Source organism: Drosophila biarmipes, chromosome X (assembly GCF_025231255.1).
Source record: "Drosophila biarmipes strain raj3 chromosome X, RU_DBia_V1.1, whole genome shotgun sequence".
NCBI classification, from domain to species: Eukaryota; Metazoa; Arthropoda; class Insecta; order Diptera; family Drosophilidae; genus Drosophila; species Drosophila biarmipes.
Window position 1 is genome coordinate 4,444,666 of NC_066611.1, and position 27,822 is coordinate 4,472,487.

The 27,822-nt window shown below is 46.2% G+C and overlaps 2 protein-coding genes across 8 annotated transcripts in view; both read left to right on the forward strand.

The window, feature by feature from the left end:
* The window catches only part of LOC108033172 (inactive dipeptidyl peptidase 10), a 56,594-nt gene extending 44,391 nt beyond the window's left edge, over positions 1–12,203 (forward strand). For both annotated transcript variants that reach the window (XM_017107408.3, XM_017107405.3), the window contains exons 3-10: positions 4,332–4,545; positions 4,606–4,700; positions 4,777–4,862; positions 5,195–5,749; positions 6,465–7,628; positions 7,694–7,888; positions 7,957–8,117; positions 8,634–12,203. In XM_017107408.3, coding sequence (XP_016962897.1) covers positions 4,332–4,545; positions 4,606–4,700; positions 4,777–4,862; positions 5,195–5,749; positions 6,465–7,628; positions 7,694–7,888; positions 7,957–8,117; positions 8,634–8,980 — 2,817 coding nt within the window. In that variant the 3' untranslated portion in view covers positions 8,981–12,203. The remainder of the gene's footprint in view (positions 1–4,331; positions 4,546–4,605; positions 4,701–4,776; positions 4,863–5,194; positions 5,750–6,464; positions 7,629–7,693; positions 7,889–7,956; positions 8,118–8,633) is intronic.
* A 1,511-nt stretch (positions 12,204–13,714) lies between these two features.
* LOC108033081 (E3 ubiquitin-protein ligase UBR1) lies at positions 13,715–27,808 on the forward strand. Of its 6 annotated transcripts, none has more exons than XM_017107251.3 (11): positions 13,715–13,873; positions 14,696–14,930; positions 20,027–20,044; positions 20,583–20,917; positions 21,387–21,719; positions 21,789–22,476; positions 22,544–23,702; positions 23,755–23,866; positions 23,928–24,056; positions 24,122–25,523; positions 25,582–27,808. In XM_017107251.3, exons 2-11 carry the CDS (start codon positions 14,753–14,755, stop codon positions 26,697–26,699), a joined length of 5,472 nt encoding a protein of 1,823 aa, XP_016962740.1. In that variant the 5' UTR covers positions 13,715–13,873; positions 14,696–14,752; the 3' UTR covers positions 26,700–27,808. The 6 variants fall into 6 exon arrangements, with proteins under 6 accessions (XP_016962740.1, XP_043948827.1, XP_050746515.1 ...); XM_044092892.2 differs by having other exon boundaries at positions 13,727–13,873; positions 14,507–14,930; XM_050890558.1 differs by lacking the exon at positions 13,715–13,873 and adding an exon at positions 13,931–14,042 and having other exon boundaries at positions 14,507–14,930.
* Positions 27,809–27,822: the final 14 nt, after the last annotated feature.

A 27,822-nucleotide genomic window follows, 5' to 3' on the forward strand; every position in this document is an offset into this window, starting at 1 on the left:
AGTCGGAAAATGCAATCACAGGCAGCCGGGAAACGGGATCCGGACACGGATACGTGGAAAGCAAACCTTTGCGGTCCGACCGCAAAGGCAAACACGAGCACGAGCGTGGGGCAAAGTCAACAATAACAATGTTTCCTCCTCAAGCATATGCACTTGTCAGTGGCATCTTCTCTGGAGTGGCAGCCCATAAAAGATGCATCCTGGCCCAGACCAAACCAAGCCAACCAAGCCAGTCCAGCGCGGCCCACAGACCAGCCCAGCCGATCCGAACATGGCTTTGTCAGCTGTCGGCTTTGGTTGCAGTTTAATGGAGCAAAAAAAACAAACAAACCCCATTGAAAACGGCAAAAAGGTTTTCCTTTTGCCCAGCACAAAGGCTGAAATTCCTTCTGCAATTGGGAACCCGATAGTAAGGCCCCATTAAAATCGTTTAAAGGGAAGCTATTGATTTTTTGAGGCTAAATTGGTTTTCGTTGATGAGATGTTTCCATCCGCGAGTTATTTTGCAATACCTTAAACAGAAAAAGAATAATAATTTAAGATTTTAGCCATCAAAGTTATTGCCAAATACACAAAGGCGAAAGAACATTAAGGTTTAAAATCTGTGTCTAGGTAATGGGCTTAATTTAAGCCATTCGAGTGTGGTTTTAGGGAATACATTCAAAATTAATTTCACAGAATATTTAGAATAGTTGTTTATTTTCCCCTGTGCATTCGCTGGGCGGGCATTGAACAATCGAGAGACAAGTCGAGATGTAATCACAGAAAATTACGGGAAAGTATGCGAAGCCGCAGAATGAGCCCGGGAACAGGGGAGGGGCAAGGAGGGGGATGGGCACCGGAAACCGGAATCTGGGATCCGCATGCAAATGCCGCTCTCGAATCGATAAAACGGCGGATGAGGCGGGCCCGGCCCTGCACTTTCCCCCAATGGGCATTTAATGAGCTGTGAACGCATTCACAAAGCGCCTGCATTTGGCGTCCTGCCCAAGGCCCAACAACAAAGAGCCGATGTGACGACAACCGTGGCCGGGAACAACGCGACCGACAACAAAGTCGCCAACAACTCCACTCATTTGCACATAAATTATGCGCACTCTTAGTCACGTATACGCCCCGTGCGCCAGGCCGTCGGGTATATTAGCACGGCGGGGGAAAAGACCGGAAAACATAGTTTTAATTGTTTGTCGGCTTGTATTTTGTTTCTAAACATAGGGATGGCACTCAAATGTAGATGATAAGGGAGTTCGTTTAATGCTCGCATCTGGCTCGAAGGACCAGGTAGACAAAAAAGGTATTATAACTCCATTTAGATGGTATGGCATTCCAATGTGTCTTATAAATGACATTTAAAAGAATTTCGTCTGGATCACATGACAAAGGAAGGTATTATTTCTCAATTTTGAATGCATGTCATTATAATGTACCTCCAAAGGGAGTTCTACCAAAAAATTTATCCGGCTCGAAGGACCACATTAAAGAAAAACACCACAAGAAAGGGTCCCATCTCGCTGGGATATCAAGTATTTCTTTTTTATGTTTTAAAGAGAACAATAATGTTTTAAAGATATTAATAAGAAATGTAAGCAAGTTCTACCAAAAATGTTATTCGGTTCGGAGGACCACATGAAAGAATATTACCATAAGAAAAGTTGCTATCTCGCTGGGATGTCAAGTATTTTTTAACTTATCAAAAAAGTATAGTTCCTAATAAGAAAGGTATTATGATTCTATTTATATGGCATGACATTCCATAGTTTATCCGGCTCGGAGGACCCAACGAAAGAAAAACACCGTAAAAAAGTATCTCTATGGGATATCAAGTATTATTTTTAGGTATTCCAAAGACACTGAGCATAGCTAACGATTTGAAAGGTAAGCCGCCAGTCGAGGGCCATTAACAAGTCCACCCCACTGCGGTCCACGCCCATTGTTGGCACCGACAATTGTCACACCTTTTTATGGCCGGGCTCGCATTAATAGCTAATGAAGGAACATCAACGGCCCGGCCACATGGCAGAGGCAATAAGAGAGGCCGCAGGACCAAGGACAATTGGCCACCATCAAACGCCAGACAATTTGCCATTGTCGCTCCCTTTTTGTGACCATAAATTGACGTCGTCTCGTTTTGCGAAGAGGCTTTCCTCGGCGGCCTCCCCCGACTTTTTCTATTCCGCGTCGAGTTTCCCACAATTAATTTGCCAGCTTGTGCCACGTTTAAACTCGTCGTGTTTTCGGAAAACTTGTTCACATGGAAATTGAACTTTGGCCCTTGGCAGCTCCTGTAATTGCGAATTGGCTTCATGTTTGCGTAAAAGCTCGATTAATTTTATCAAGGGAATAAATGAAACATGTCCAATATTTGCAGCGAATAAGTAATCAAATTAATTATGATGTGGCTCTGTGTTTAACAGTTAATTAATGTTTTATTAAATGGGTCATGGAAAATGCGATTTACGTTGACTTTCCGCCAGCAGATTTTGTTTGTATGATATTTAATATTTAATAGCTGTCGTTAGGCAGGTTTTGTAATAGGAAAAGGAAATAATAAATTAAATAGCCAAAATGAACAACAAGAAAATCCTGCAAAAATGCATAGAAAATTGTAACAAAAAGCTTTTTTGTTGATGAACCTTTTGGATTTCCAATAAAAATTTGTGAGCCATTATTTACTTACTCAAGGATTAATGTCATTGCGTCAGTCATAAAGATCAGAAGGATCAAAAACCGAGTTAAAGTTGAGTGATTTAATAGCCCCCATAAAAGCGGGGAAACTATACGGAAATCGCACAGAGCTCCGAACTTTTGATGGCTCGTCAACGGCAAACAAGTCCGACAAGTCCGACGGCACTCTGCAAGACATAAACTGGATTTATCAAGCCACAAAAATAAAATGAACCCGAATGCGGCTCCAAAACTGCAGCAGATATCTCGTTTCGGCCAAAGTTTCGCTCCATGGCAAGGCGAGTTTGCTGCTCTGCAGCCCGGCAACTAATTTCAATTAGCACTTCCGCCCTCACACGTCGGCAAATCCCGTTCTGTGCTTTCATCTACCACTTTCCATTTCCACATTTGCCAGCCAAGTGCATATCAATTTTTAATTCAATTTCAGCACAAGCAATGCCATTGATTGCGAGTGTAAACCACTTCGGGGACTACTGCCGGAATCGAGTGTGCCCAATGCGAGCGGCAGGGCGGGCGGGCCAAACCAGAACAAGACCTACAGGCCGCATCCAAGTGCACAGCTCCGAAGTCCTTCGATAAGAAATCCGAATCCTGGCTCGGTGGAAGTCTGGTGGGGGCAGGGGATTACGGGGCGGCACTTTGCGCCCACATGCAAAGCGCATTTAAATTGTTTGGCACTTTGGCAAGGTCACTTCGCTCAGAGGGAATATTCAGCTAGAAAAATATAAAAATAGATACAGAAATGTATAAATAACTAGAATATAAAATCAAGAAAATGTATCAATTTAAAACTATGTACCAAATAGGTGGAAACCTAAATGTATACCCAAAGTATGAAATACCGAAACACAAGCATTTAAAAATAGGTACCCACCTAAATATATAATCAACTGAAACACATTGTTGAGGAATACCAATTAAGTAATATAGTATAGTATAGTATAGGGTTAATAATAAATGATAATATCACCAGTTATATAAACGAATTCTAACGCTTTCCTTGACAAACCCTCGAAATAGTTCCCTCAAGTTCACTTCTCCAGAGGTACTCAATGTCAGCCCATTAGTTTAATTAAAACGAAGGGAGTCCGAAAAAAGGCGTAGTCTAATGCAATTAACCAACTAAAGGGAAACGGGAAAAGTGTGAAGGATGAAATAGGAAAAGCGAGTGAAAAGCCTGAAGTCGGCTTACCTAATATATGCCTCTTGGTACTTTTGTACATGCCATTGACATGGGCAGAGTAAATAGCCCACTGCTTAGCCAGTTGAACGAGTTGCTTAGTGTAATAACAATTATAACAAAGGCTAGGCAGAATTATGTGTATACACAATATGGAGAAAATCTATACAAAATAAAATGAATCCGGAGGTAACTAAAGGTCTGGTAAATTATAAAACGAAGACTAAATTTGAACTAGCCCCAAATTAAACTACCTACACATATTGAACTTTGAATTGTGATTGCATTTTGATATTTTACAGGCACAAGTGACTCCTTATTTTTTATAAACACATATTGAACTTTGAATTGTGATTGCATTTTGATATTTTACAGGCACAAGTGACTCCTTATTTTTTATAAACTAAAATACCCAATATCTTATAAAATAAATATTAAATGGTGATTCCATTTTGAAACTCGACAGGAACTGGTGGCCATCTCCCCGGAGCGCCGCAACTGGCGCGGCATCTTCATCGCCCTGCTGGTCATCGCCGCCGTCTTCAGCCTGATCATATTCTCGATCTTCCTGCTCTCGCCGGAGGACGAGGGCCTGCGGATCCGGGGTCGCCGCATGCTGCCCAGCGACATCCTGGGCAAGAGCCTCCAGTGGAAGCCCTTCAACGGCACCTGGAGCAATGGTGGGGACTACGATCTATCCTATATGTATGTTCATTTCACTCAGGTTACTTCTTCTGCAGGTCGAGAGCTCATCTACCGCGATCCCACGGGAGGCCTCTCCATTCTCAATATGGCCGATCTCACCACACGCATTCTTATGACCAATTCCACCTTTGTAAGTTTGTTTTACGATATTTAGTGTAACAACATATATATAATCCGAAAAAATATGTATTAAATTTATTCTGCAGCGCCAATTGAATGCAGAATCTTTTCTAGTGGCTCCTGACCAGAAATACGTGCTCCTCCAGTCGGACTCCAATGCCGAGGGCTCCAGGTGGGTCAACTAGTACTTCCTCAACAGCTATAAATAGAACAATAAAATATGTAATCAATTTCATATTAAAATCAAAAAATTATAATTTTTAATATTTATTTAAAAGGTATTTTACATCTTTTCATTATAAACATGATATTTGTTATTTTCCTATTATGAAAAGAGCTCTTAAATCTAGTTTCTTTATTATTGTTGACCTTTTCAATACTGACATTCCTTAATTTGTTATTAAACATGATTACACGTTTGTTCGACATGTATTTATATACTTATTGTTGACAGTAAAGGACACATAAAGTAACACGTAATTATTTTCCGCCTCTCTCGGACAGACATCACGTATACGAGGTGCAGACGGCCAACACATTCCCGCTGGGACCAACGGAGAACATAGCGGAGGCGCCACGCCTCCAGCACGTGGTGTGGGCGCCGGCGAATCCGCCTCCGCCGCTTGGAGCACCGCCACCAAGTGGTTCCAATGGCGCCAGCACCACCACAATGGCCCCGCTGCCCAGTGGCAGCATAATCCTGAACAGCCTGGCCGGGGCGGCCAATGGTCCGGTTGCCACGGGATCCTCCGGCTCCTCTGGCCCAAGTGCCAATGGCAAGCCAGGTGGCTACTCCCTGAACCAGGCCATCGCCTTTGTGCACCACAACGACATCTACTACAAGCCCAAGGTACAGGGCGAACTCGTCTGCCGGATAACGCAGTCGGGCTCCGGATCGCCGGAGGGGGAGTCCTCGGGCGTGGTCTTCAATGGGGTGCCCGATTGGACGTACGAAAATGTGCCCGAGCTGGAGAGCCGGAGGAGCAGCATGCAGTTCTCGCCGGACGGACTCTACCTGGCCTTCCTCAGCTACAACGACAGCGAGGTCAACGAGTACAAGTGAGAGAAAACGCGAATTCTTTAGCATCTTCTGTTTTCAATTTTATAAAATAAGTACAGATAGGTTAAAGAATTATTAGGTTATTAAATTATGTGATGACAGCGAGGTCAACGACTACAAAAAGTGAAACAGCATAACAGCTAGGTCAAGTGGTACAATCGAATAAAAACGCGAATTCTTTAGGATCTCTTGCAATTTGCCTTTCAAATGTAAAACATGGTATCGAGATCAACAAGTACAAGTGAATAAAAGCGCGAATTCTTTAGCACCTCTAACATGACAGCGAGCTCAAGGAGTTTTAGAAATTAAAAATGCGAATTCTTTAGGCCCTCTTCCCATTTGCGTTTTGAAATTGAAAACATGTCAGATAGGTCAAGGAAAACAAATATGTGAAAACGCGAATTCTTCAGCCTCTTCCGTTTTTTTTTTACTTTATAATAAAACTAAGGATAGGTTAGAGAATTCTTTGGAAATAAACCTTATTAAATTAAGCAATAGCAGCAAGGTCAACGACTACAAAAAAGTATAAAAGCATAACAGCGAGGTGAAAGATTACAATCGAGTGCAACGCGAATTCTTTAGAACCTCCTGTAATATCTTAATAAAATTGAAAACGTGACAGCTTCTTTTGTAACAAACAACCTAACAAGTTCTTTAACAGAAATATCATTAAATAATCATTAAATATAATAACTTTATCATGCATTTTTTCAGATACACCTGGATGGGCGACGATATCAAGTACCCGGCGGTGATGAGCCAGCGCTACCCCAAGACGGGATCCCGCAATCCGAATGTGACGGTGAACGTGGTGAATCTGTCGGTGATCAAGTACATATTCCCCACGCAAATCAAGCTGCCGAGCGAGCTGTCCAATGGGAGCTACGTGGGCGGCCTGACCTGGGCCTCGCCCAGCGACCTTTCGGTGACGGTGACCAACCGGGAGCAGACCAAGGCCACCACGGTGCTCTGCCGCGCCCCGCACTTCCATTGCCAGGCGGTGCACACGGAGGTGACCATCAACGATGGCTGGGTCCTGCCGGCGGAGCGGCCCATCTTCTCGGCCCGCAACCAGGTGCACAAGCATCCGGCCAGGCTGCTCCAGAATCCGGAGGAGGTTCAGCCGGAGAGCCAGAATGTGAGTGCCACGGAGGAGGGCCAGACGACGCACGAGATCAGCAACGGGGGCTACCTGCTGAAGCGCCTGCCTGTGCGGGATGGCGAGCACGGGCACTACCGCCATGTGGTCTTCATATCCTCCCTGGACCGCCGCCCCGTCCCGCTGACCATGGGCCGCTTCGAGGTCACCGAGATCGTGGGCTGGGATGAGCCGCACGAGATCGTCTACTTCATGGCCGCGCCGGAGAAGAGACCGGGCGAACGGCACCTGTACAAGATCAATCTGAAGCTCAATGTCACCGAGTCGAACCGGACGTACATCACCTCCTCGTCGCCCACCTGCCTCACGTGCGACAACACCGAGTCCACGTACCGGCTGCACAGGGCCAGGATCTCGCAGCGGGGCGATCGGTGGGAGGACATCGTGGCCCGCTTGGAGCCGGACGACTGCCTCTATGACATACCCAAGAACTGCCTGTACAACCGGGTGCAGTTCAGCCAGGACTACAGCTACTACGTGCAGGAGTGCCTGGGTCCCGAGGCGCCGAGTGTTTACCTGGTGGAGACGGCCAGCAATGACAAGATCTACGTGCTGAACGCCGGCGACGTACTGCGCCATCGGCTGTCCCAGCTGGCCGTCCCCCAGTCGCGCACCTTCAGCGTGGAGATCCGCCATGGATTCCACGCCCAGGTGCGGCTCTTCCTGCCACCCGGAATGCGCGAGGAGGAGGACGTGGCCTTTCCACTGGTTCTCCACGTGTAAGTCGCTGTTCTTCCCGCAGCCAATGTATTTATCTAAGTGTGACTCCTTCTGGCACCCTCAGCGACGCCTCGCCGGGATCGCAGCTGGTAACGGAGCGCTTCCATGTGGACTGGAACTGGTACTTGGCCAGCCAGCGCAGCTTCATCGTGGCCCAGATCGATGGGCGTGGCAGTGGCTTCCAGGGCGAACTGCTCCGCACCCAGGTGCACGGAAAACTGGGCACCGTCGAGGTGGAGGATCAGCTGGGAGTCCTCACGTAAGGCTAGAGTCAGCTGTGACTCAAGACATGTGCCCCTCTAATGCCTTGACATTCGTGTTATTCAGATACTTGCGGGACAACCTGAAGTTCATCGATCCCCTGAGGATCTGCGCCTTTGGCTGGGGCTACGGGGGCTACGCCTCCTCCATGATGCTCATCGACGACTCCCAGCAGGTGCTGCAGTGCGCGGTGGCCATCAACCCCATTGTAAACTTCGGATTCCACTGTGAGTTTGAGTTACAATTTAATTGGTAAAGCAGGCACGCTCACAAACGGCCATAGTGCCAAAATCCATCTAGCGCCCACATTTTAAAATATTTTGTAACCATTTAAATGGGACTTTGTTCTTATTGTTAATACCCACCTACATGCCAAATATTAATCAAGTCCGAATATTCTTTAAAAACTTATAGCCAAACAATCTCAAATAATCAGCAAATTCAATAAGTGCGAGAGGGAAGGAGATATATTCAGGCAGCAAATAGGCAGTTTAAGATATTTCTTTAATATCATTTACACGGGTTTAAAGAACAATTGTTTTCAATTCAAGAAAATTTTATCTTTGTGTAAGCACTACTGATACCGTTTAATTTAAGATACATAAATTATATAGAAATAGTTTAAAATAGTACGAGAACGTTTAAAAATATAAATTTAGTTAGGAAATACTGTTTCCAATTTTCCTGGCTGAACAAGCTGAACTCCGAAGAGGACCTTGCTAATGGGCTCCCCTCGATTCCAGATTCCTTCTTCACGGAGCGCTACATTCCGCTGAAGGGCGACTACCTGCGGGCCCTCCAGGAGGCGGACCTCACGATGAAGGCGGGCAACATCAAGGGCCGCAACCTGATGCTGATGCACGGCACCGCCGACACCCTGGTGCACCAGGAGCACACCCTGATGCTGGTGCGCGCCCTGGTGGAGCAGCAGGTGAAGTTCCGGCACCAGGTGTACCCGGACGAGGACCACGCCATCGCCAGGTCGCTGAGCCACGTCTACAAGACGATGGAGTGGTACTTCGACGAGTGCTTCGGCCCCGTCGACGACAACGAGTGGGACCCCACGGGTCTGTTCGTGTTCAAGCAATAATTAAGACCCCCCTACGATCCTTACGACGAGGATCCGCTGGCCAACCAGCTCAGCGACATCGACGTCATCGGCCCGGCCAGCCGCTCGGACCCGGACGCGGAGGCGGACCCGTCCGGCGACCCCGCCGGCAGCAACCTGTCCACCCTGCTGACCGCCACCACGACGACCGCCTCGCTGTCGGCGCTCGACGAACTGGACAACCGGCTGCAGTCCCTGGACCTGATCACCTCCTCCACGGCCACCACCCTCAGCAAGGTGGCCGGCAAGCTGTGCAACTACAGCAGCAAGCGCCGGCTCCACCAGTCGGAGGCCGTGCTCGCCCAGAAGTCGCGCATCCTCCAGCACTAGAGCACCAGAGCACAAGAGCACCGGGGGACTCCTCCTCCTCCGGGCCTCCGTTCGGGAGTGGATCGGGACTCCTCCGAGTGTCCAGTGTGTGTGTGTCCGAGTGTCCCCGGCGGGCAGATCCATCCTCTTCTCACTTTCGACGGGAGTTTGCGGAAGCCTTGTGCATTTTGCTTATACTTTTAGGTCCAACGAACTCCATACAGATTAGGTGCACTTCACTTAAGTTTTATTATTGTTTTAATTTAATATATGTTATACTACATTTTTGAAGTTAGGTACTCCCCCTATTTGTTATAAAAATGAAAACATAAAAAAGTAGGCCTGGCCTCTTTTTCAAATATGTTGATACATAATATTTTAGTTTTAAAATAGTTTTTGCGCAAGTGTTTTCCACTAAAAATATATATAATTAAGATACACTAGGTATTATAATTTACAACTTTATACATTTTTTTACAAGATTCCATTTTTTTAAAGAACATAAATGAATTTAAGTAGGTTAAAGCTTGAGTTTAGCCCTTAGAAATTGACTTATCCAAGTCAGTTTTTGAAAAATATTCATCCGAGTAAGAATAAGAATAGGAAAATGTATTACCTAATTTATAATTATTTTATTTCATGTAAAATTAGTTCCGCAAACATTTTAACGAAAGTGAAAATACGATATGTTCTGTTAGTGTGCAAGTGTTGATTCTCCCAAGGCATTTATATTTATGGGTTCAGTTTTTGAGGCAAACGTATTTTAAAACTCATTGAAACTTGAAATTTTCAGCAACATTTTCAATGTTTAATAATATTATTTACTAGAATTGTGGCATTGTTCAAAATGATTTCGCATTTTCAAGCATTTTTTGGATACAAATTTGCTACTTTAAAACAAGAGCTAGGATCAAAATGATTTACATTGGTTTAAAGTTCATGAAAACGACTGTAACATTTTGTTTTTGGCTTATATTATTTATATATGTTATGGTATATTATGATATTTAGAAACAGGTCGGAAAGGACGCTTAAATATGTACTTTTAAGTCGATTCCTGGTCACTATGAGTGGCCGTGGGTCGTTCGTTACAAACAAAATCAAAAGGTCTATTGGAGCAGTACTTGAGCTCCGAAAACAGTATAACTTGATGATCTTTAGTTAAACCACCTCATTTGCCGGCGAGAATCACGAGTGAATGATTATCGGGAAAAGGGGAGTAGAACAAAACCAAAGCAAGGTGATTCATTTATGCGACTGATTATTAACATATGTGTATTAAATAATTAACCAGACTCACGGTGCGAGGGGGACGAGGCGGCGGAGGTCGAGGTCCTTGACGTAAGGATGAAATGTAGGGGACAACCAAATTGCTAAGGCGATTGCCAACCAAATACAGCGCGATATGTGTGTGCGTCTTGTGTGTAATTTGTTTAGGCCTCGTTGTTGTTTCTTTACGTGTTCGTTTCGATGTGTATAAGCATATAGTTATAATTGACTGAACGTTTTTTTTGTATATATTAACGATTAAATTTTAAACGAGAGCGAACCGAGGGCGGAAGCGGAAGCGGAAGCGGAAACGAAGCCGCGCTCGAACTCGAATCCGAAATCGAGTTCGAAATCGAAACCCATTGAAACAATTGATTCGTGTCCAGAACAAAGGATAGGGCGGGGCAGTATCTTTTAAAAAGCCAACCAGCTTGCGAGTAGCTCGAGTAATCGAGAAGCGAACCCGAAGCCCCAGCTTACGCCCCTGAATGTTTGTGATAGTCGAGAGTAGGCGACTATAAAATACCCTGTACACCAACCGAATCGCTTAGATAGATTCCGATACCGATACCGATACCGATACCGATCCCCATCTCGACGTGCAAAGCTTTAAACCTCATATCCATTCGACGCCCGATGCTGTGGATACAGGGTATTGCCGGTGTCCAGCAGCCGAACAGACCTAATTTTAAATCTAAATTGTAAAGTGCGGGTGGGGACGGGAGTGTGCCACACCAAGGACAAGTCCCGGGCTTGCCCAGCCCCCCGAATCGAATGGGATCCAGAGTATATATATTGCGGGGGGGCAGAGGTGTGCTTAGGCGAGGACCAAGGTGGCAAACATTTTTTTTTAGATTTTTTTACCATTAACATTAAAGGATCGAAGAGCAGGCGAATTCCATGTGCGAAATGGGATTAGTGGTCGAAAGCCTAGGTGTTAAGCGTTGCGTCAATAAGCGAAATTTTATTGTAGCGGGGCCGACGGGCCCCCAGCTCCGGAGCCCAACTAAAGCTAAGAACCCAAATAAGCCAGCATAGTCAAGCTTTAAATGTTGTACACGAGGGGGTCGCAGCCACTTGAGCCCACGTTAACTAAGCCAAAACAAAACAAACCGACCCGAGAGTAATAAATGTTAAACCTAACTAACGATAAACGCATATTTATAAATGTTTAAACCAGAATTCTATAATAACTAAAGGAAACTATATATGTAATTGTGCTAAGCCAGAACCTAACGTACTCCCACGTGGAACCAATGCAGCGCAAGCTAACAGCCAACAGATACAACACAACTCATTTCCCTAGAGTACAAAGGACACGAAGGACACCTACTCCTCGGCTGGGCCCAGCGCCACGCCATCTAAGAGACCAAACTGGACAGTATTCAGCGAGCGATTTGGTTTCAAGTCAGCATCTCAGCGTAGGGTATTCGGCCGGAAGCGAAACCGATGCCGAAACCGGAAACGAAACCGGAAACGAAACCGGAAACGAACCGAATCCAAATAGACTTAGAGAACGTACGCAGAACTATGTATTTCCACAACCAGACACAAGTATACCAACAGAGATCCAGCAACTAACGAAAAAGCGAAACAATAAAGACATTTTTGTGTGTATGCAAGTGAGCGAGAGCAGTGCTTTGAGTTGGCAGGTTTTCAGGGGATTTAAAGGGGCTGGGGATGGTTGGCATGGGTGGGGAGATGCTTCGCCTTGAGGGGAAAACTGCCGAGAATATGAGTGATATGTCATAAGTGAGTAAAGGTCGACATAAGTAAGTAAAGGTCGCAATTCGGAATGTTATACCTCCAAGAGCTCGTTATTTAGTACTCCATCAAAGGCATTTACAGCTTAAAATTTTGAATTTTTAAACCGCTAAATAAGACATATCCTAATCACTTATTTTTTGCCCAAAACTGCCGAATTTGTTTGGTTTTTTTTTTAATAATATGATATATTCCTTTTTTTTTAAACTTATAAGCTGTTCTCTCAGCTATCTAGGATGTGTTTTTTGATATGACTATGACATTTTAAATAAAAAATAATACATCTTAAATTTTTTTGAAAGAATCGTACACCGTTTTTGAATTTTCTTTTTCCGCCCTTAAAAATTGTGCTTTGGCTGGATAATTATTACTGTTGCCATTTTTCACTAGAAAAGTAAGGCATAAAAACTGCGAAAATTGATCCAAAAATAAATTTATTTTTCAGTTATAGAAAACGTTAGCATAGGTAGCTCAAAAAAGTATCTCTTAGCTACACGGCTTGCCTTCTTTAAAATAATATTGAAAGCTGCTAAAAAAGGGACTATAATTTAACCCCATTCCCGCTTTTAAAAGTCCGTGTTTGGCAGGCATAAAAAATAATGTTCACTGTTAAATTTTAGATCCAACAAACGTAGAGCCGCGAAATACACTTGTTCTTGTAGATCTCCTGCAAAAACTTCCTGAATGACTACCTTTACGTAAAATACTTCTTAAATTTCAAAAATGTAAAACCCATCTTCCTTTGAGCCGTTTAGGTACAAGTCTCCGCAATTTGATATCCGTGTCATGCACCTTATAAATAATCTCTCCTAACGCAGTGGAGACACCTTACATGCAATCGAATATCAGAGGACTTGATGGTATCGATGGACCTTTATCGATGGCTATCACGTTAGTGATGTGAAAACATCGATGGTCGCCTATGAGCCGTCGGTTTAACTTATGTTTTTCCATCGCTAACCTGCTGCTTAAGAACGGTCACTCTTGACAACTTGGATGGTTAGAGTCCTCGCTAGCTATCGAATAGTTGGAGTCTTGAATACGATTAACAGCTTAACGGCGAATGAAGAGTAATGGCAAGAGTGAAAGTCTCCGAATTATAAAAAATCATTCGAAGCCCCAGAAAATATCGATGTATTGGTATTCCTTGCCTTGATATCCCTAGCCTTAATCTTTCCTTACTAAATTTGTAAAATAGCAGTAGCAATAACTAAGTTTCGAATTAAGTGCCTTCAAAATAATAGTAAATTGAAACTCAAGTATACATTTAATACCTTCAAAATTTCAATAACAAACAATATCGATATGCGATATTTCGGCCCAAAGAAATATCGCTATGGTATTATTTTTATTGATAAGACTACCATCGATGTATCGATATCTTGATATATTTTCGACATGCTTATTACGAAATTTGTAAAATAGCAATAGCAGACTACCTTTCGCTCTGCCAGTATAAATAGATAGATATAAACAACAACACGAGTGTTAATTACTAGTGAATTCCCCGAGAGCCATACGGAAAAGCGAAAAGTACGTGCGAGTATTTGCGCAGGGAAACGAAAGCGAATCGCAGTTGAGCCAGTGCGAGGGCGAGTGTGTGTGTGTGGTTTCGGAAAGTGAAACAAAAAATAAGAAAAGCATAGCGATTTTGAGTTTGAAGTGCCAAGCACACGAAACACAACAACAAGAGGCGCAGATAGTAAACGATTATTATAAAAATAAAACCGAAAAAGCGAGCGTGTGTGTGTGCGTGCGTGCCTGTGTGGGTGTTTGTTTTTTCTCGTTTTTGTCATGCGCTCTCTCTCTCTTTTTTGTTTTTGTTTTGCTGCCAAAACTAAAAGCAAAAACAAAAAAACAATCACACATGGCGGATACACAGGAAAAACGGCAAAGCAACTGTTGCAAACTGCGCCTTGCTTTTGTTCGATTTCTTCGACTCGGCTGTCGACTGTCAGTTTGGTGAATTTACACAATAGTAAACATAAATTATTGTAAGTGTGTGCGCAGCAGTGAGAGCCGAGCGAAAGAAATCGAAAATCCGACACGGAAGAGCCACCGAGCGGGGGAGCGAGAGCGCTTTGCATTTGCAGTGGCACCATCGAAATTTCCTTTGTTTCCACATCCTTGCCTGACTCCGTTCTTTGTTTTTTGTTTTTCCCTCAGTTTTCGGTAGCAAGTTTAGGCAAATAAATAGAAATAAACATTAAACAACAAGGAGAGCAGCAACAAATACCGTACCACGGGAGCAACAAGGACAAGGACACAAAACAAGACACCCACGCGCAGGCCAGAGAGGGACGGCACCACACACACAAACCGCTGCAATTATTTTGTTTTTGTCGTCCCGAGCAGAGCGAGAGAGAGCGTGCGAAGGAGCAGGAGCCAGTGCGAGTGCGAGCGAGAGCAACGATGGATCGCTACGACATGGAGGACGTCGTGGTGGCGCCCCCTGCCGAGTGCAGTTCGCCGCTCAAGGAGTGGCGCCTCAAGCGCCAGGCGGGCACACTAGCCCGCTCCGACTTCATCGAGTTCTTCAAGCGCGAGTCGCCCAAGTACTTCGACTACCAGACCGGCGGCACCGAGACAGGTGAGTCCGGGTCCCGCAGCCCCTCCTATTGAGCTCTGCCTATAGGAATATCCCCCATCCCTACATATCAGAGCTCGGCTTTTACAGCCGATGTATTTACATATCTCTAAACGGATAATTGGGAAACCTTCAAAAACTTTGTATGGTAAAATCGGAAGAGATAATCCCCAATTCGATTTTATAAGTGAACGGTAGTTGGAATATTTCCTTGTCTAAGAATTTCAATCAGCTGTTTACCAGCTGTTCATCAGCTGTTCCATATAAAATTAGTCGACAGAATCTAGCACTCTTACAACCCTGTTTCTGTAACTTTGGAAACTGTGCAACACTAGTATATGCTATTTATTATTTCTTTTCTCTGAAATATTTGTTTTCTTTGTTTTTTTTATTTCTAATTTTGGCTCCAATCTCAACTATTTGAAAAGTCATCATCCCAATTGACGCTCAACAATTTCAACAAACAGCTTGGGGCATTCCAGATATGTTATTATTTTTATGATACATAATATATGTACATAAAAAGCAAAAATCATATAAAAAACAGTAAAGCTACGAAAAGTTCGCAAATAAATATGATTCATTAGGAGTATATATGAAATGACTATAGGTGGAATGCAAAAACAAACATTTTTAAATGGCTAATTTATTTTTCGTCACAAAAGTTTATCAAGAAAAAGGCTCTTTATGAAGTCAACATAACGAAGAATGCTACTATCCTTGATTTATTGTCGAATTCGTTTTAATATTGTATGATTTTATAGTAAATTCAGGAATTTTTATTTGAGATAAATAAATGTTTTTTATTTTTTGAGTAGGTAGGGTGATGGTGTAAAGTTTGTCATTTACCACAAGGAAGAATGCAAATTTCTAAATCTTTAAAATAAGAAATAGTTTGTCTAGTGTTGTTTTCGATCACAAGCCTCCCTTTATACCCAAATTCCCTCCAAATCTCATGTGTTTCTTGGAATTGTGCAAAGTGCACCGTGTTCTTTATCAGCACGGTGAGAATAATGGGCGAGTGTGCCAAATCGATGGGGCGTCAAAAGTTGGGCGAATCCTATTAAAAAATCTCGCTCTTGAATTATCATTATTCGCCGTGTGTTTTAGTGCTATTTTCGCTCTGCTTTCCTCCTTTGTTTATTGCCATTGAACAATTGCACGCTTTTGTTGATTTTCTTGTTGTTCTCATGTTTTGTCTATTTCGCATTTCCGCGAATTTCCGCCGTGCTGCGCTGCGTCAAGTTTTCCTTTCAATTGGCTCTCCAAGTTTGCCAGCTCTGAGCAGCGCCTCCCGCCACCCACCGCCCACCTGTCCACCTTCTCGATTTTCTACCTGTCTCGCCTTCTATGCACTCGCGCAGCTTGTGCACTGTGAAAAACGCAGCGACGATATAGTAGCTTTCGGGGATCAGTTTGTGCCTAGAGGTCTATTTCTTTCTTAGAACTAGCTACTGCTGGCTCAAGGAACCCCCCAAGCACTTTGTCTTATACGTAATACTCGTTGCTTAGTCCAAGCTTAGTTCAGTTTTCTCAGTGCATGCAAGTTGTTTCAACAAAAGCCGAAAGCCTGGCCCGGCCTGGCAACAAATAAATTAAGTAAACAAACTCGTTTGCACCACATTCCGCCAGAAGTTCACATTACCCGAAGCTAAAGGCGAAACGCGACTGTTGGAACAAACAGATTGGGAGAACCTAGGGAAGCTTTTGTGACATTGCTAATTTGGAGTCGAGTTTCTGTTTATAACATATTGATTTAATAGGAAACGCGATCGAAAATGGGAGGGGGCAGATGTGCACTTCCTAAGAAAAAGTCGAGAAAAACTGTTTGTAGGCTATCGAAGAAACTGTCTACAGCAAGTTTGCTTTAGGAAGCGTGCAGTATCTAGTAGCAGTCGTAACAGTTTATAAATATTTACTAGGAACTACGTGTTTGATTTGACTTTGCATTCAATACAGTACTTCAACATTGGACGTGATACCCTTACATTTGACATGATTTTTCAGGTCGATACGCGTCTGCCAAACTGCTTCGTTGTGCACTTTCCAACACTGCCTTTCCGTTTTCAAACATTAATCCCTGTCTGCACCACTCGTACCTGCTCGAATTTCCGCAACGATGTTTGCTTTCCGCTTTTGCTAATCGGGCTCTTACCCTTTCCGGCTCCCCCGCTTATCAGCTGCCAAACATATGGAAGTCATGGCTACCGGCGACGCTGTTGCGGCTGCCATAGCTATATGGCCCCCTTATATAGCTTGTGCTGATATTTGCCCGGCGTCTAATTGGTCGTAGACAAGCACCACGTTCAGATGTTGATGCACAATGACGAAACCCGAAGATGGGATGGTCAGGTTGCGCAGAGACTGACAACGCAACACCGGACTTGGGCTCATGACTGATAAGACAGAGAGTTAAATATAAAACAATATGTATTCGGAGGCAGTTTATTCAACTTGCATTTATCTGGTCCAGTCGCATGTTGGAAGAGCCCCTCACAGCAGCCGGACTTCTCCGGTTTTTGCAGTTCCTCAAAGTTAATATATCCGATGATAAATCTTGATAGTAATAACCGAAGCTTTGGAAAGTGATGTACTATGCATTTAATGCATGTGTGTGCTTATTATTTATCGCTTGAACTAGGAGTTTTAGTATTTGTGGAGAGGTATTCTGAGGCTTAGGTTTCTGAAAGTGCTTTATTATCTTTCTTGTGATTCTTCCTCAAAGGTTATACAACTGGCGATAAATATTGATAATTACCTAAACGTTGGAGAATATGCACTGCTTAACACTGAACCTAGGAATTGTAGTATTTTTTAATGGGGTACTGCCATACATTGGTTCCCGAAATTGGCCTTTCTTTGTTATCTTTCGTGTAATTCTTCCTCATATTTCCCATAAGCAAATGTCTTGTTGGTTTTTCTGTTTTCGCTTTCGATTCTTTGTGCAAAGTACAACACAGCTGACACGATTTTAGGCATATATTATATTCTACAGGGGTGTAGGTGTCTGTATTTATCTTGATTTATATAAGGTCGATCGCCCACCTACTCTAGCAGAAAGCACAAGTTCTCTTTGTAACGATCGTTGGCGCTCTCTCTGCTCTTTTAATAATTATTTTTATTTGAGGCGCCTTGCAATTTCCGACAGCTTGTTGTGTTGCTCTTTCTTGGTATCGAAAGATGTGCAATATGAAGCGCATTATTATCCAGATTTATTCGTTTAAAATATAATGATCTCTGAAACCTGAAGTTACGCGAAATTTGCGTAATTACGTTCGATTCCATTTAAATGTGCATATATTTTGAATTCAATCACCTTCTGATGACGTCGTCTCTTGAGAGTTTTATGGTTTCCCTTATGTGGAGATCATTGAAAGCGCCTCATTAAAATTCGGGGCTATTTAGGTGTCTGTTATACATCCTAGAATATTTACATTATATTATAGTGTTGTATAACGTATTAATTTTAATTCCTTTTCTAACTGTGCTGTAACTTCGGAAATATATATGGTTTCTTAGTTCATTAACATAATTCCAATTATTCATTATTATATATTATGTTAAATGGCATATCACTTCCTCTTTTGCTAAATATTTAAAAGCCAGTGTTGTAAAACCCATATATTATCAATTTTTCTTCATAATTGTGATGCTTGTATCCAGTAGCTGAAGCTGTTTCAGTTTATTATTATAATAGTCACAACGAATTAAATAATGAATGTGAGTACATTTTTTACGGTGGCTGTAGAACTGCATGTGGGCTGCTCCCAAACAAATCCCTGTGATTCAGGGGCCGATGAGGTGGCCTCTTTGGGGTGTCTTTCTCCTGACAGCTCCGTTCAGTTTTTATTTAGTGCATTCCAGTGCGATTCTGTTTCTTTCTTCGGGGTTCCGTTCCAGACGCCTTCTTTGTTCCAGTCTATTACGCCTCAGTGAACTGACGCACACGCAGTTTTATATGCACTCATATAGGCACCCATGTACCTGTAAATACAGCTAGGGTCGAACTCTTAGTTGTAAGATTTGCTTGGGAAAAAGTCAGACAGATAGATATCCAATAGATGCATTTGGAATGTCTAAGAGATGATTATTGCACCGTGAAGTTCGAAGTCCTTCATATGCTTTCCAGCACTTTCTGTTCTATCGTTATTTACCGCATGTGCATTGCAGACTTTGTAGCCAGTAGATATGTGGCTTTCTGCTTTTCACTGATAGCCCTGGAGCTACGTCAGATGCGTTGATAAGAGATTATAATGGAAGCCTATCGCTGCTTTTCGTTCGACTTTTTCGATTCTGCGCTGCAGAGGTTTACAGCGATTGAGGCGACCTTGAACTGCATTCGTTGTAATTGTGGTTGTTTGCATTTGCGTTTGAATTTGAATTCAAATCCGAATTCGCTTTGTGTGTTTCGAATTCATTTCGGTTTTCTGGTTGCGAAAACTCGTTTGGCCCGAAGGTTTCTCTGTCTTCATCTCCGGTTCTCTTTGCGGTCGCCCAGCCCCGATGGTATCGTGGTGATCATGATCACGACCACGACGATCATCATCTCCGTGCGGTGCGGTCCGACCTGTTCTAAACATTTAAATGACACCCTAGCCCGGCTATGATCGCGGTTGCATTACTCACGGCCTCAAAGCAAACACAAAAGACTGCAGTTCGCTATGGATGAGTCAGTGTGTTTATTTATAATCTTCAGTAGCAAAGTCTTCCATAACTTTATCACAAAGCCATCAAAACTATCTCTAATATTATTTCAAATCGATTTTAATCAATGATTGGTTGTGAAAATATGTTTTACAAATAAGACTTTTGGAAGACTGTCATCGTGATATTAGTTGTTTGTTTTACCTATAGCATTCCCCCTTTCAACATCAACATTATGACTAATAAAAGAGATCATAAATCGTAGGAAATAAACAAGACAACACACTTTGAGCTTAGGTAAGGCAATACTGAAGGGCCTATCTAGCTTGACTCACAGTTTTTTGTTTACGTTTTTCGATAATTAGTACTTAGAGGCACTATATACTTACTTTCTTTCAAAACAACTTTGATTTTGAACACAGAAAAGAGAATAACCTATATATCTTTTATTGCAGATACTAATGCGCTAACTCGTAAGTATAATGCTTTTGCAAGAGACTTGGAAACGGAAAGGGTTTTCTGAGAATGCGTACCTGCCTGAAAGCCACGCAGATGACCACTCCTATGAAAAACAACCCACAAAGCACACTACTTAACCTATCCGCACAAACTCGCACTAATCGCAACCTTCATCCTCCCCCACTAACTCATCCATCAATCCACCAATCCAACCATCCAACCCCGTCCAACATCAACCTCCCATCCGATCCCATTCATGCCGAGCGGGTAGCGGTAGGGCGAACTGCATGGCGATAACTGGCCACCAAATATCGGGATCGGATAACCTGCGCATCGGCGTGCTGTTCCACTTGACCCATCATCATGCAAACCTGGTGCCGGAGATCAAGCGGCTGCAGCACCGCAAGCACGGTCCAATTCGTGGCTCCCGTAAGTCTGGAGCGCATCGGCGAGACGCGTCCACACACCAGCTTGGCTTCCATCCACTCCGCACTCCATCGAGGGTACCACTTCGGTTTGGCCTGAACTAATGTCTCGTGACCTCTCTTCCAGTCAAGTGCATGTTCAAGGAGGCGCTGGCCAAGGAGGAGATCATCGATGTGCTCGTGGAATTCATGCTGGGCGACAACCCCGCCTCCGCACTGGAGAAGCTCCGGCTGGAGGGCAACACGGCCACCGTCTGCGGCAGGGTCTTCAAGAACGGGGAGCCCACCTACAGCTGCCGCGAGTGCGGCGTCGATCCCACCTGCGTGCTCTGCGTCAACTGCTTCAAGCGCTCGGCGCATCGCTTCCACAAGTACAAGATGTCCACCTCCGGCGGCGGCGGCTGCTGCGACTGCGGCGACGACGAGGCCTGGAAGAAGGATCACTACTGCCAGCTGCATCTGGTCAGTAAAAGAGCTCTGAGAGTCGCACATACTTGCATCAACAGAAACTACAGTGTTTATGGTTTCTAAATAGCACACGTAGGACCTGTGTATTCACAAAATAAGAATCCCAAAATCGTATATATTCGGATCTAAACACGTTTACAATCTTTTCCAACATTTCGCTTCGGTGCAAGCACCTTAGATAATCAAAATAAAATTATTTATTGCTCACTCAAGACTCCTCCTTACTGAATTATCAAAGTCAATATTTATTTTGTAAAGACTGTAGTTTGCCGTAAAACAATAATGATACCAAACGTTGTAAAGTGCGACAAAGTAAAATAGGTTTATAAAGTAAAGATGATTCATATAATATAGCTTACATCGTAATTCCAATTACTAATATCTTTAGGTCTCTTAGCACATTGTAGGCCAGCGTAGAGTTTTCCCTTACTAATCCTCTCATTCTTGACACTTCCCCCTCCAGGCGAATCGCAAGAACCCGCTGGAGAGCAAGATCCTGACCGACGCGGTGCTGGAACGGGCGGAAATCTGCTTCGGGGCGATCCTCGCCTTCTGCGTGAACTACTTGGAGATCGAGCCGAACGCCAGCCTGCAGTGCCTGGACGGGAACGTGGAGGGCGGCCAGGTGGATGGGGCGCAGTACTGCACGGTGCTCTACAACGACGAGTCGCACACGTTCGACCAGGTGATCCAGACGCTGACCAAGATCGCCAAGTGCAAGCACAAGGACGCCATGGAGATCGTGGCGGCGATCGACCGCGAGGGTCGGGCGGTGGTCAAGTGCGATACCTTTAAGGTGGGCTTAGCCTCTTAACATCCCCTATAGAACATAGCATTAATTTATTTTTTCGGGATCCTGTTTCAGGAGTGCAACGACCTAAAGTCAGCCATTGAAAACCAGATGATCCCGGCGTCCGCCCTGCTGTCAAACACGCGCAACAACCAGTCGCTGAGGACGTCGGTGCTGCACATCGGGGCCGTGGCCTGCCAGCAGTTCGCACTGCAGCTGCTCGGCTGGTTCCAGGAGTTCCTGGTGCGCCACTACCTCTTCCGGAAGACGTTCGCCGAGCTGGTGCAGCGCAAGCAGGAAGCCTTCTGCATCCGGCACATCCTCGAGTACGACGTGAAGCTGTGGAAGACGGCGCGCACCTGCTGGCACCGCCTCCTCATCTCCGGCATGCTGATGGAGTACGACAACAAGATGGTCCTGGCCCAGGAGTTCTCACGCCGCTACGCCACCATCGTGGAGGACTTCATCAGCGACGACCACGACCACGCCTTCTCGATAGTATCCCTCAGCGTCCAGCTCTTCACGGTGCCCAGCATCGCCCATCACCTGATCGCACACGAGGGCATCTTCGACAAGCTGCTGCACACGTTCTATCACGTGGCCATCGAGAAGTTCATCGTGAACAAGACGCTGCACTTCAGCAAGAACATCGCCAGCCTGACCTTCTTCAAGAGGGCCAACTACATCCTCTACGACCTGCGGTATCTGCTCAGCCTCAAGCCGGAGGTGCTCAACGACGATCTCAGGAGCGGCTTCCTAGAAGGTGAGAATGGCAGCCAGGTGGATCTGTGATCATATCTCTATACAAACCCACCCGTTCTAACCCACAGGTTGCCGTGCTCTGATGCGCGTGCTCAACGTGATGCAGGGCATGGAGTCGATCACCAGGCAGACGGGTCAGCACATGGACTACGAGCCGGAGTGGGAGTGCGCCTTCAACCTGCACATCAAGCTGGCCACGACCATTTCACAGGTCATCGAGTGGGCGTCCAGCGATGTGAAGCTGTTGCGCAAGCTCTACAAGATGACGGTGCGGTCGCTGGTGAGCAACAGCTTCATCGTGGGCGGCGAGAAGGCGGAGGCGAGGAGTGTGGCCGGCCACGTGGCCAGCTGCCTGATATACGATGTGTCGGTGAAACCGGTGTCCATCCACCTGCCTCTGTCCCGCTTCTACGCCGGCATCTATCTGCACCTGGGTGCCCACGATATGACCTACGACAGCCTGCAGGCCGAAACGGATGCGCTGAGCATAAAGCTGACGCCCAGGGAGATCATCGAACCGGTCCTCTGCACGCATGCCATGATCGCCCAGGTGGCCGCGGGCATGTGGCGCCGCAACGGCTACTCCCTGCTGCACCAGCTCTACTTCTACCGGAACGTCCGTTGCCGCGTGGAGATGCTGGACAGGGACATAGTCTGCCTGCAGATTGGAGCATCGCTAATGGAGAGCAACGAGTTCCTCATCCATGTGTTGAACAAGTTCAATCTAATTTCCTGGGCGCATTCAAACTACGAGAAAGGGCTGTTGGATAATCCCGTGGACGATGAGTTCATGCGACAGCTGTCGATGATTGACGAGTTCCTGGAACTGCTGATCGTGATCATCGGCGAGCGCTGGATGCCGGGCGTTTCGATGGTGACCGAGGAGGATCGCCTGCGCAAGGAGATCATCCAGCTGCTGTGCACCAAGTCCTACTCGCATTCAGAGCTGAGTCGGGCCTTGCCGGACGGCAACAGCGGGAATAGCGACAACATCTTCGAGGACGTTATCAACACGGTGGCCGTGTTCAAGAAGCCCGTGGGCGCCGAAAGCAAGGGGGTTTACGAGCTGAAGGAGCACTTGTTTGACGAATTTAACGTCTACTTCTATCACTACACCAAGGAGGACAAGTCCAAGGCCGAGGAGCTGCAGCGGGAGCGGCGCAAGGCCAAGAAGGAGCTCGTCTGCTGCCCACCGCCGATGCTGCCGCAGCTAACACCAGCCTTCACGTGAGTTCACCGATCCTACGTGTTGGCACGTACTTATGTGAGGCCCTTTCAGATCCATGGCCAACATCCTGCAGTGCAACGTGTTCCTCAACACTTGCACCTTGATTATGGAACGGGCACTGGATGTCGGCAGTCGCTCCTTCACCGAATCACATCTCCAGAAGGTAATTGTCATGCTTTCATGTGTTTCTACTGTACCTTAATGTGTTTATTATTTTTGCACAGATCCTGCACTTGCTGGGCTTCGCCATTCAGGAGGAGCTGAGCGAGCATTATCCTTTCTTGAGCTTCTACGAGCGTTCCCAGAAGTACGGCATCTTGGAGAAGTTAGAGGAGCTCGCCCGCTGTCCCAGGGTAAGTTTCAGTCCCCTCCTAATAGAAACATAAGCTTATTTGTATCTTCATAATCATCCGGTCAGTTGGAGGCCCATCGCGACTTTGTTGTGTGGACCATCAAGCGGTACAAGGAGCTGCAGGCCAAGCAGGCACCCAGTGACGGCGGAGCAGGACCCAGTGGCTTGCAGCAGGGCGCCGGGGAGGAGCAGCCCCTGAGTTCCGAGGAGCAGGCGCGCCAGGAGAAGGAGATACGCGCTCGTTTGGCGGCCGAACGCCGGGCCAAGATCATGGCGCAGATGCAGAGTGCCCAGAAGTCGTTCATGAAGAGCAATGCGGAGATGTTCGCGGCCACCGACAAGGAGTCGCGAGATGAGGCTGCAGCCACTGGTACCATGGAGTGGGAGGACATATCGGACGAGGAGGAGCAGGGGGCAGTGGCCCTGAAGCCGAACGTGGCGTGCTTGGGACCGGAGCGCAAATTCTACCAGGGCGGCGAGGACAAGTTTAAGTGCATCCTGTGCTTCGAAAACTGCGCCATCAGCCGGAGCGGTCCGCCGTTGGTCAGCTCTGCCTTCGTCCAGACCTCTCGGGTGATCTTCACCACGCCCAATACGCGTGCCGGCCAGAGCGCCCTGCACATAAGTTGCTGCGGCCATGTGATGCACCACAGCTGCTGGCAGGAGTACTACAGCAACGAGGAGTCCAAGGAGCAGCGTCGACCGCACCGCAATCGCGTGGCCCTAAGTCAGACAAACAACGTGGAGTTCCACTGTCCGTATTGCCGGACTCTGAGCAACACTGTGCTGCCGGTGACCGAGGCGTTGCCTGCTTTCTCTACGCCTCCGGCGGCCACCGATAGCTATCTGCCGCTGGACAGCTTTGTGGAGATCATGCACACACTGGCCGCCGAACTGAGAGCCATAAAGGACGAGGAAATGTGCCAGCTCCCGAGTGTGTCCAGCGTCCTGCGCAAGTCCGGTGTGGTCGCGGACATGGCGCAGTTCGAGCGGAGCGTGCAGCTGATCAAGGATCCTCCCAAGCTGCATGACAACTACAGCGATGTGATGGCCTTCTTAAGCAAGGCCCTACTGAACGCCATGCAGAGCCAGCAGCCGCACCAGAAGGAAGGCCTGGACGCCGATAGCATTGAGCTGGTGCCCATGCTGTGGGACACGTGCAGCTACACGCTGCAGGCCCTGGAGATCTATCTGTTTGAGGTCCAGAAGCCGCTGAAGGCCGAGCTACCGATGCGCCACCAGAGCTGTGCCACCAACTTGGTGAGAGCGTGCTCGCGCTTCTCGGCTGCCAACACGACGGGCGATCCGTCGGTTCCGCCGCCGTCGCTGCGCTTCCAGGCGGAGTTCGCCGCCCGTCTGTTGGACACCATCTTTAATCAGAAGGGAACCAGTGTGCTCGAGTGGGATTCCTTCCGCGTGCTAGTGCCGTTCCAGTTCGGTGTGCTCAATCTGATGACCGCCGACAATGGTAAGTTTTTATTGTATCCCTTTAGCGGCACTAATTAACTTGGTTTTCCATTCTGCAGCCGCTCAAACCATCATACCCAGCGGCAGTATGTTCGACTTTTACATCCTGCAAATTATGTTCCTGGCGCACATGACCAAGGCGGTCCTCTGCTTTGATGTGGACAAGGAGCAGGCCAAACGAGCAGAAGAAACGCCCCACGCCAATCAATCGACATGTGACTACTTGGAACAGTTGCCGGACAGGGTTCGCGACAACATGGTGGCCTTCTATCGCCGCTACAACATCCCTGCAAGAGTGTTGCAGAAGAACATGCAGAAGCAGCTGGCGGAGGAGCTGAAGGATGGGAATCAGCAGCAGGAGCAGACTGTGGTGATACCGTGCGAACTGCATCACTTGGCCCTTCTGCTCGAGTACGTGCAGCGTCAGATGAGCTCGTTCCTGCGCTGCGCCTGCCTGTTCTATCGCTGTCTCACCGACGTGGACTTCCCGGACACGTTTCCCACAGACCAGCCGGATCGCTTTGACCTGATGTGCCAGTACTTGGGCCTGGACCCTCAGCTGGGCGTGTACTTTGACATGGAGACGGTCTACGCTACGATGATGCACTCGTTCGCCTCGCACCCGGACATAGCCCGTGAGGTGGAGCAGCGCTGCCAGCCGGAGGCTCGTCGGTCCTTGATGTTGGAGCCCTGCCTGCGCCCGCTGCCGCGCTTGAAGCAGCTGTTCGACGACTACAGCGATCTGATCAACAGTGTGTCCGACATTTTCTGTCCGAACAACGAGCGCGAGGAGATGAAGACGCCGACGATGTGTCTGATCTGCGGGTCGATCCTGTGCGGTCAGTCCTACTGCTGCCAGCCGGAGCTGGGCAAGTTGTCAGTGGGTGCGTGCACCCATCACGCTCACGCCTGCGGCGCCGAGGTCGGGATCTTCCTGCGCATCCGCGACTGTCAGGTCGTCTACCTGGGCCGGGGCAAGGGATGCTTCGTCCAGCCACCGTACCTGGACGAGTACGGCGAGACGGATCAGGGCCTGAGGCGTGGAAACCCACTGCGACTGTGCCAGGCAGCCTACAGCAGGATCTTCCTGCAGTGGCTGGGCCATGGGCTGCACGAGGAGATCGCCCGGTTGAACGACAACACCAATGTAACGGTCACGCAGTGGCATCACATGTAGTCCTCCGCAGACACTGAGGAGGGAGCAGAGGGCAGGCAGCGAACAGGCAATGGCGGCAGTCAATGTGATTATTACATACTAACATTAGAAGAGCCTATTTATACGTCTAAGCATTTTACTACTTATCCGTTTTGGAAGAAGCGCCCAACCACCCTCCAGCCAATCACCCAACCCGCACCACCATCCATCACACTCACCTGCACCGACCGCGTACGCGCCACCTTCCCCCAATCCTGTCCAACGGCACCTAACCGGCAATTGTAACGATTGTTTAATTTTCTTCTTATTAATTAATATTAACAAATTATATTATTTTTTTGAGCTAACGTTAGAATACTTGTTGATAGTTTGAGCGGCCCAGTGCGCTCCTCTAGTTATATATATATATATAATATCATATGCTAACTATATAACGACTAGGTTAGACTTTTGCCAGCACTTCAAATGTCGCAGCAGCTAAAGGAAGAAGAATGCGTTAAAATAAAAGCGAAAATCTGTATGCCCTGCTCTCTCTCACTCTGGCTCGCGCGGCCCCACTTGATGTATATATAGTCCCGATCTTTGAGTGCCGATCCTAACCGTGTTGAGGTCCTACTTTTGGCGTTTGTTGATTTGTACATTTAGTTAGTGTAAAAATATTGATACCGATTAAGAGTATGTCCGAAATTTGTTGTCCTCCATCCAGCAGAGGTTTAGATTCGTAGTCACCAACCAAACACCACACCCACAACCCAGCTCCCCTCCGCCCACCACCACCACGCACCCACTCACTCGCTTTCTCTTTCAGAACCCTGCTTTTGTACCCCATCTCATTCTTGCCCAGGAAACGCAGTAAAGTTAGTCAAATCATGTTTACTTGATCAATATACTTAACACCCCTATACGACTATATATTTACATAATAGCAAGCGTATATATATATATTATAGATACATAACACGCATATTTCTTTTTATGTATTGTACAACAAACAACAAAATCGACTATGTATGTGAAGTTCAAGCAAAAAGAAAAAATGTTCTCGGAAAAGTAAATCTACAAAATGAAACAGCAAAAAAAGAAACAGAAATAAAATGCAAAGTTTGCAAAATTTTAGTGATATTCAAGAATTGTGTTCTGCGTT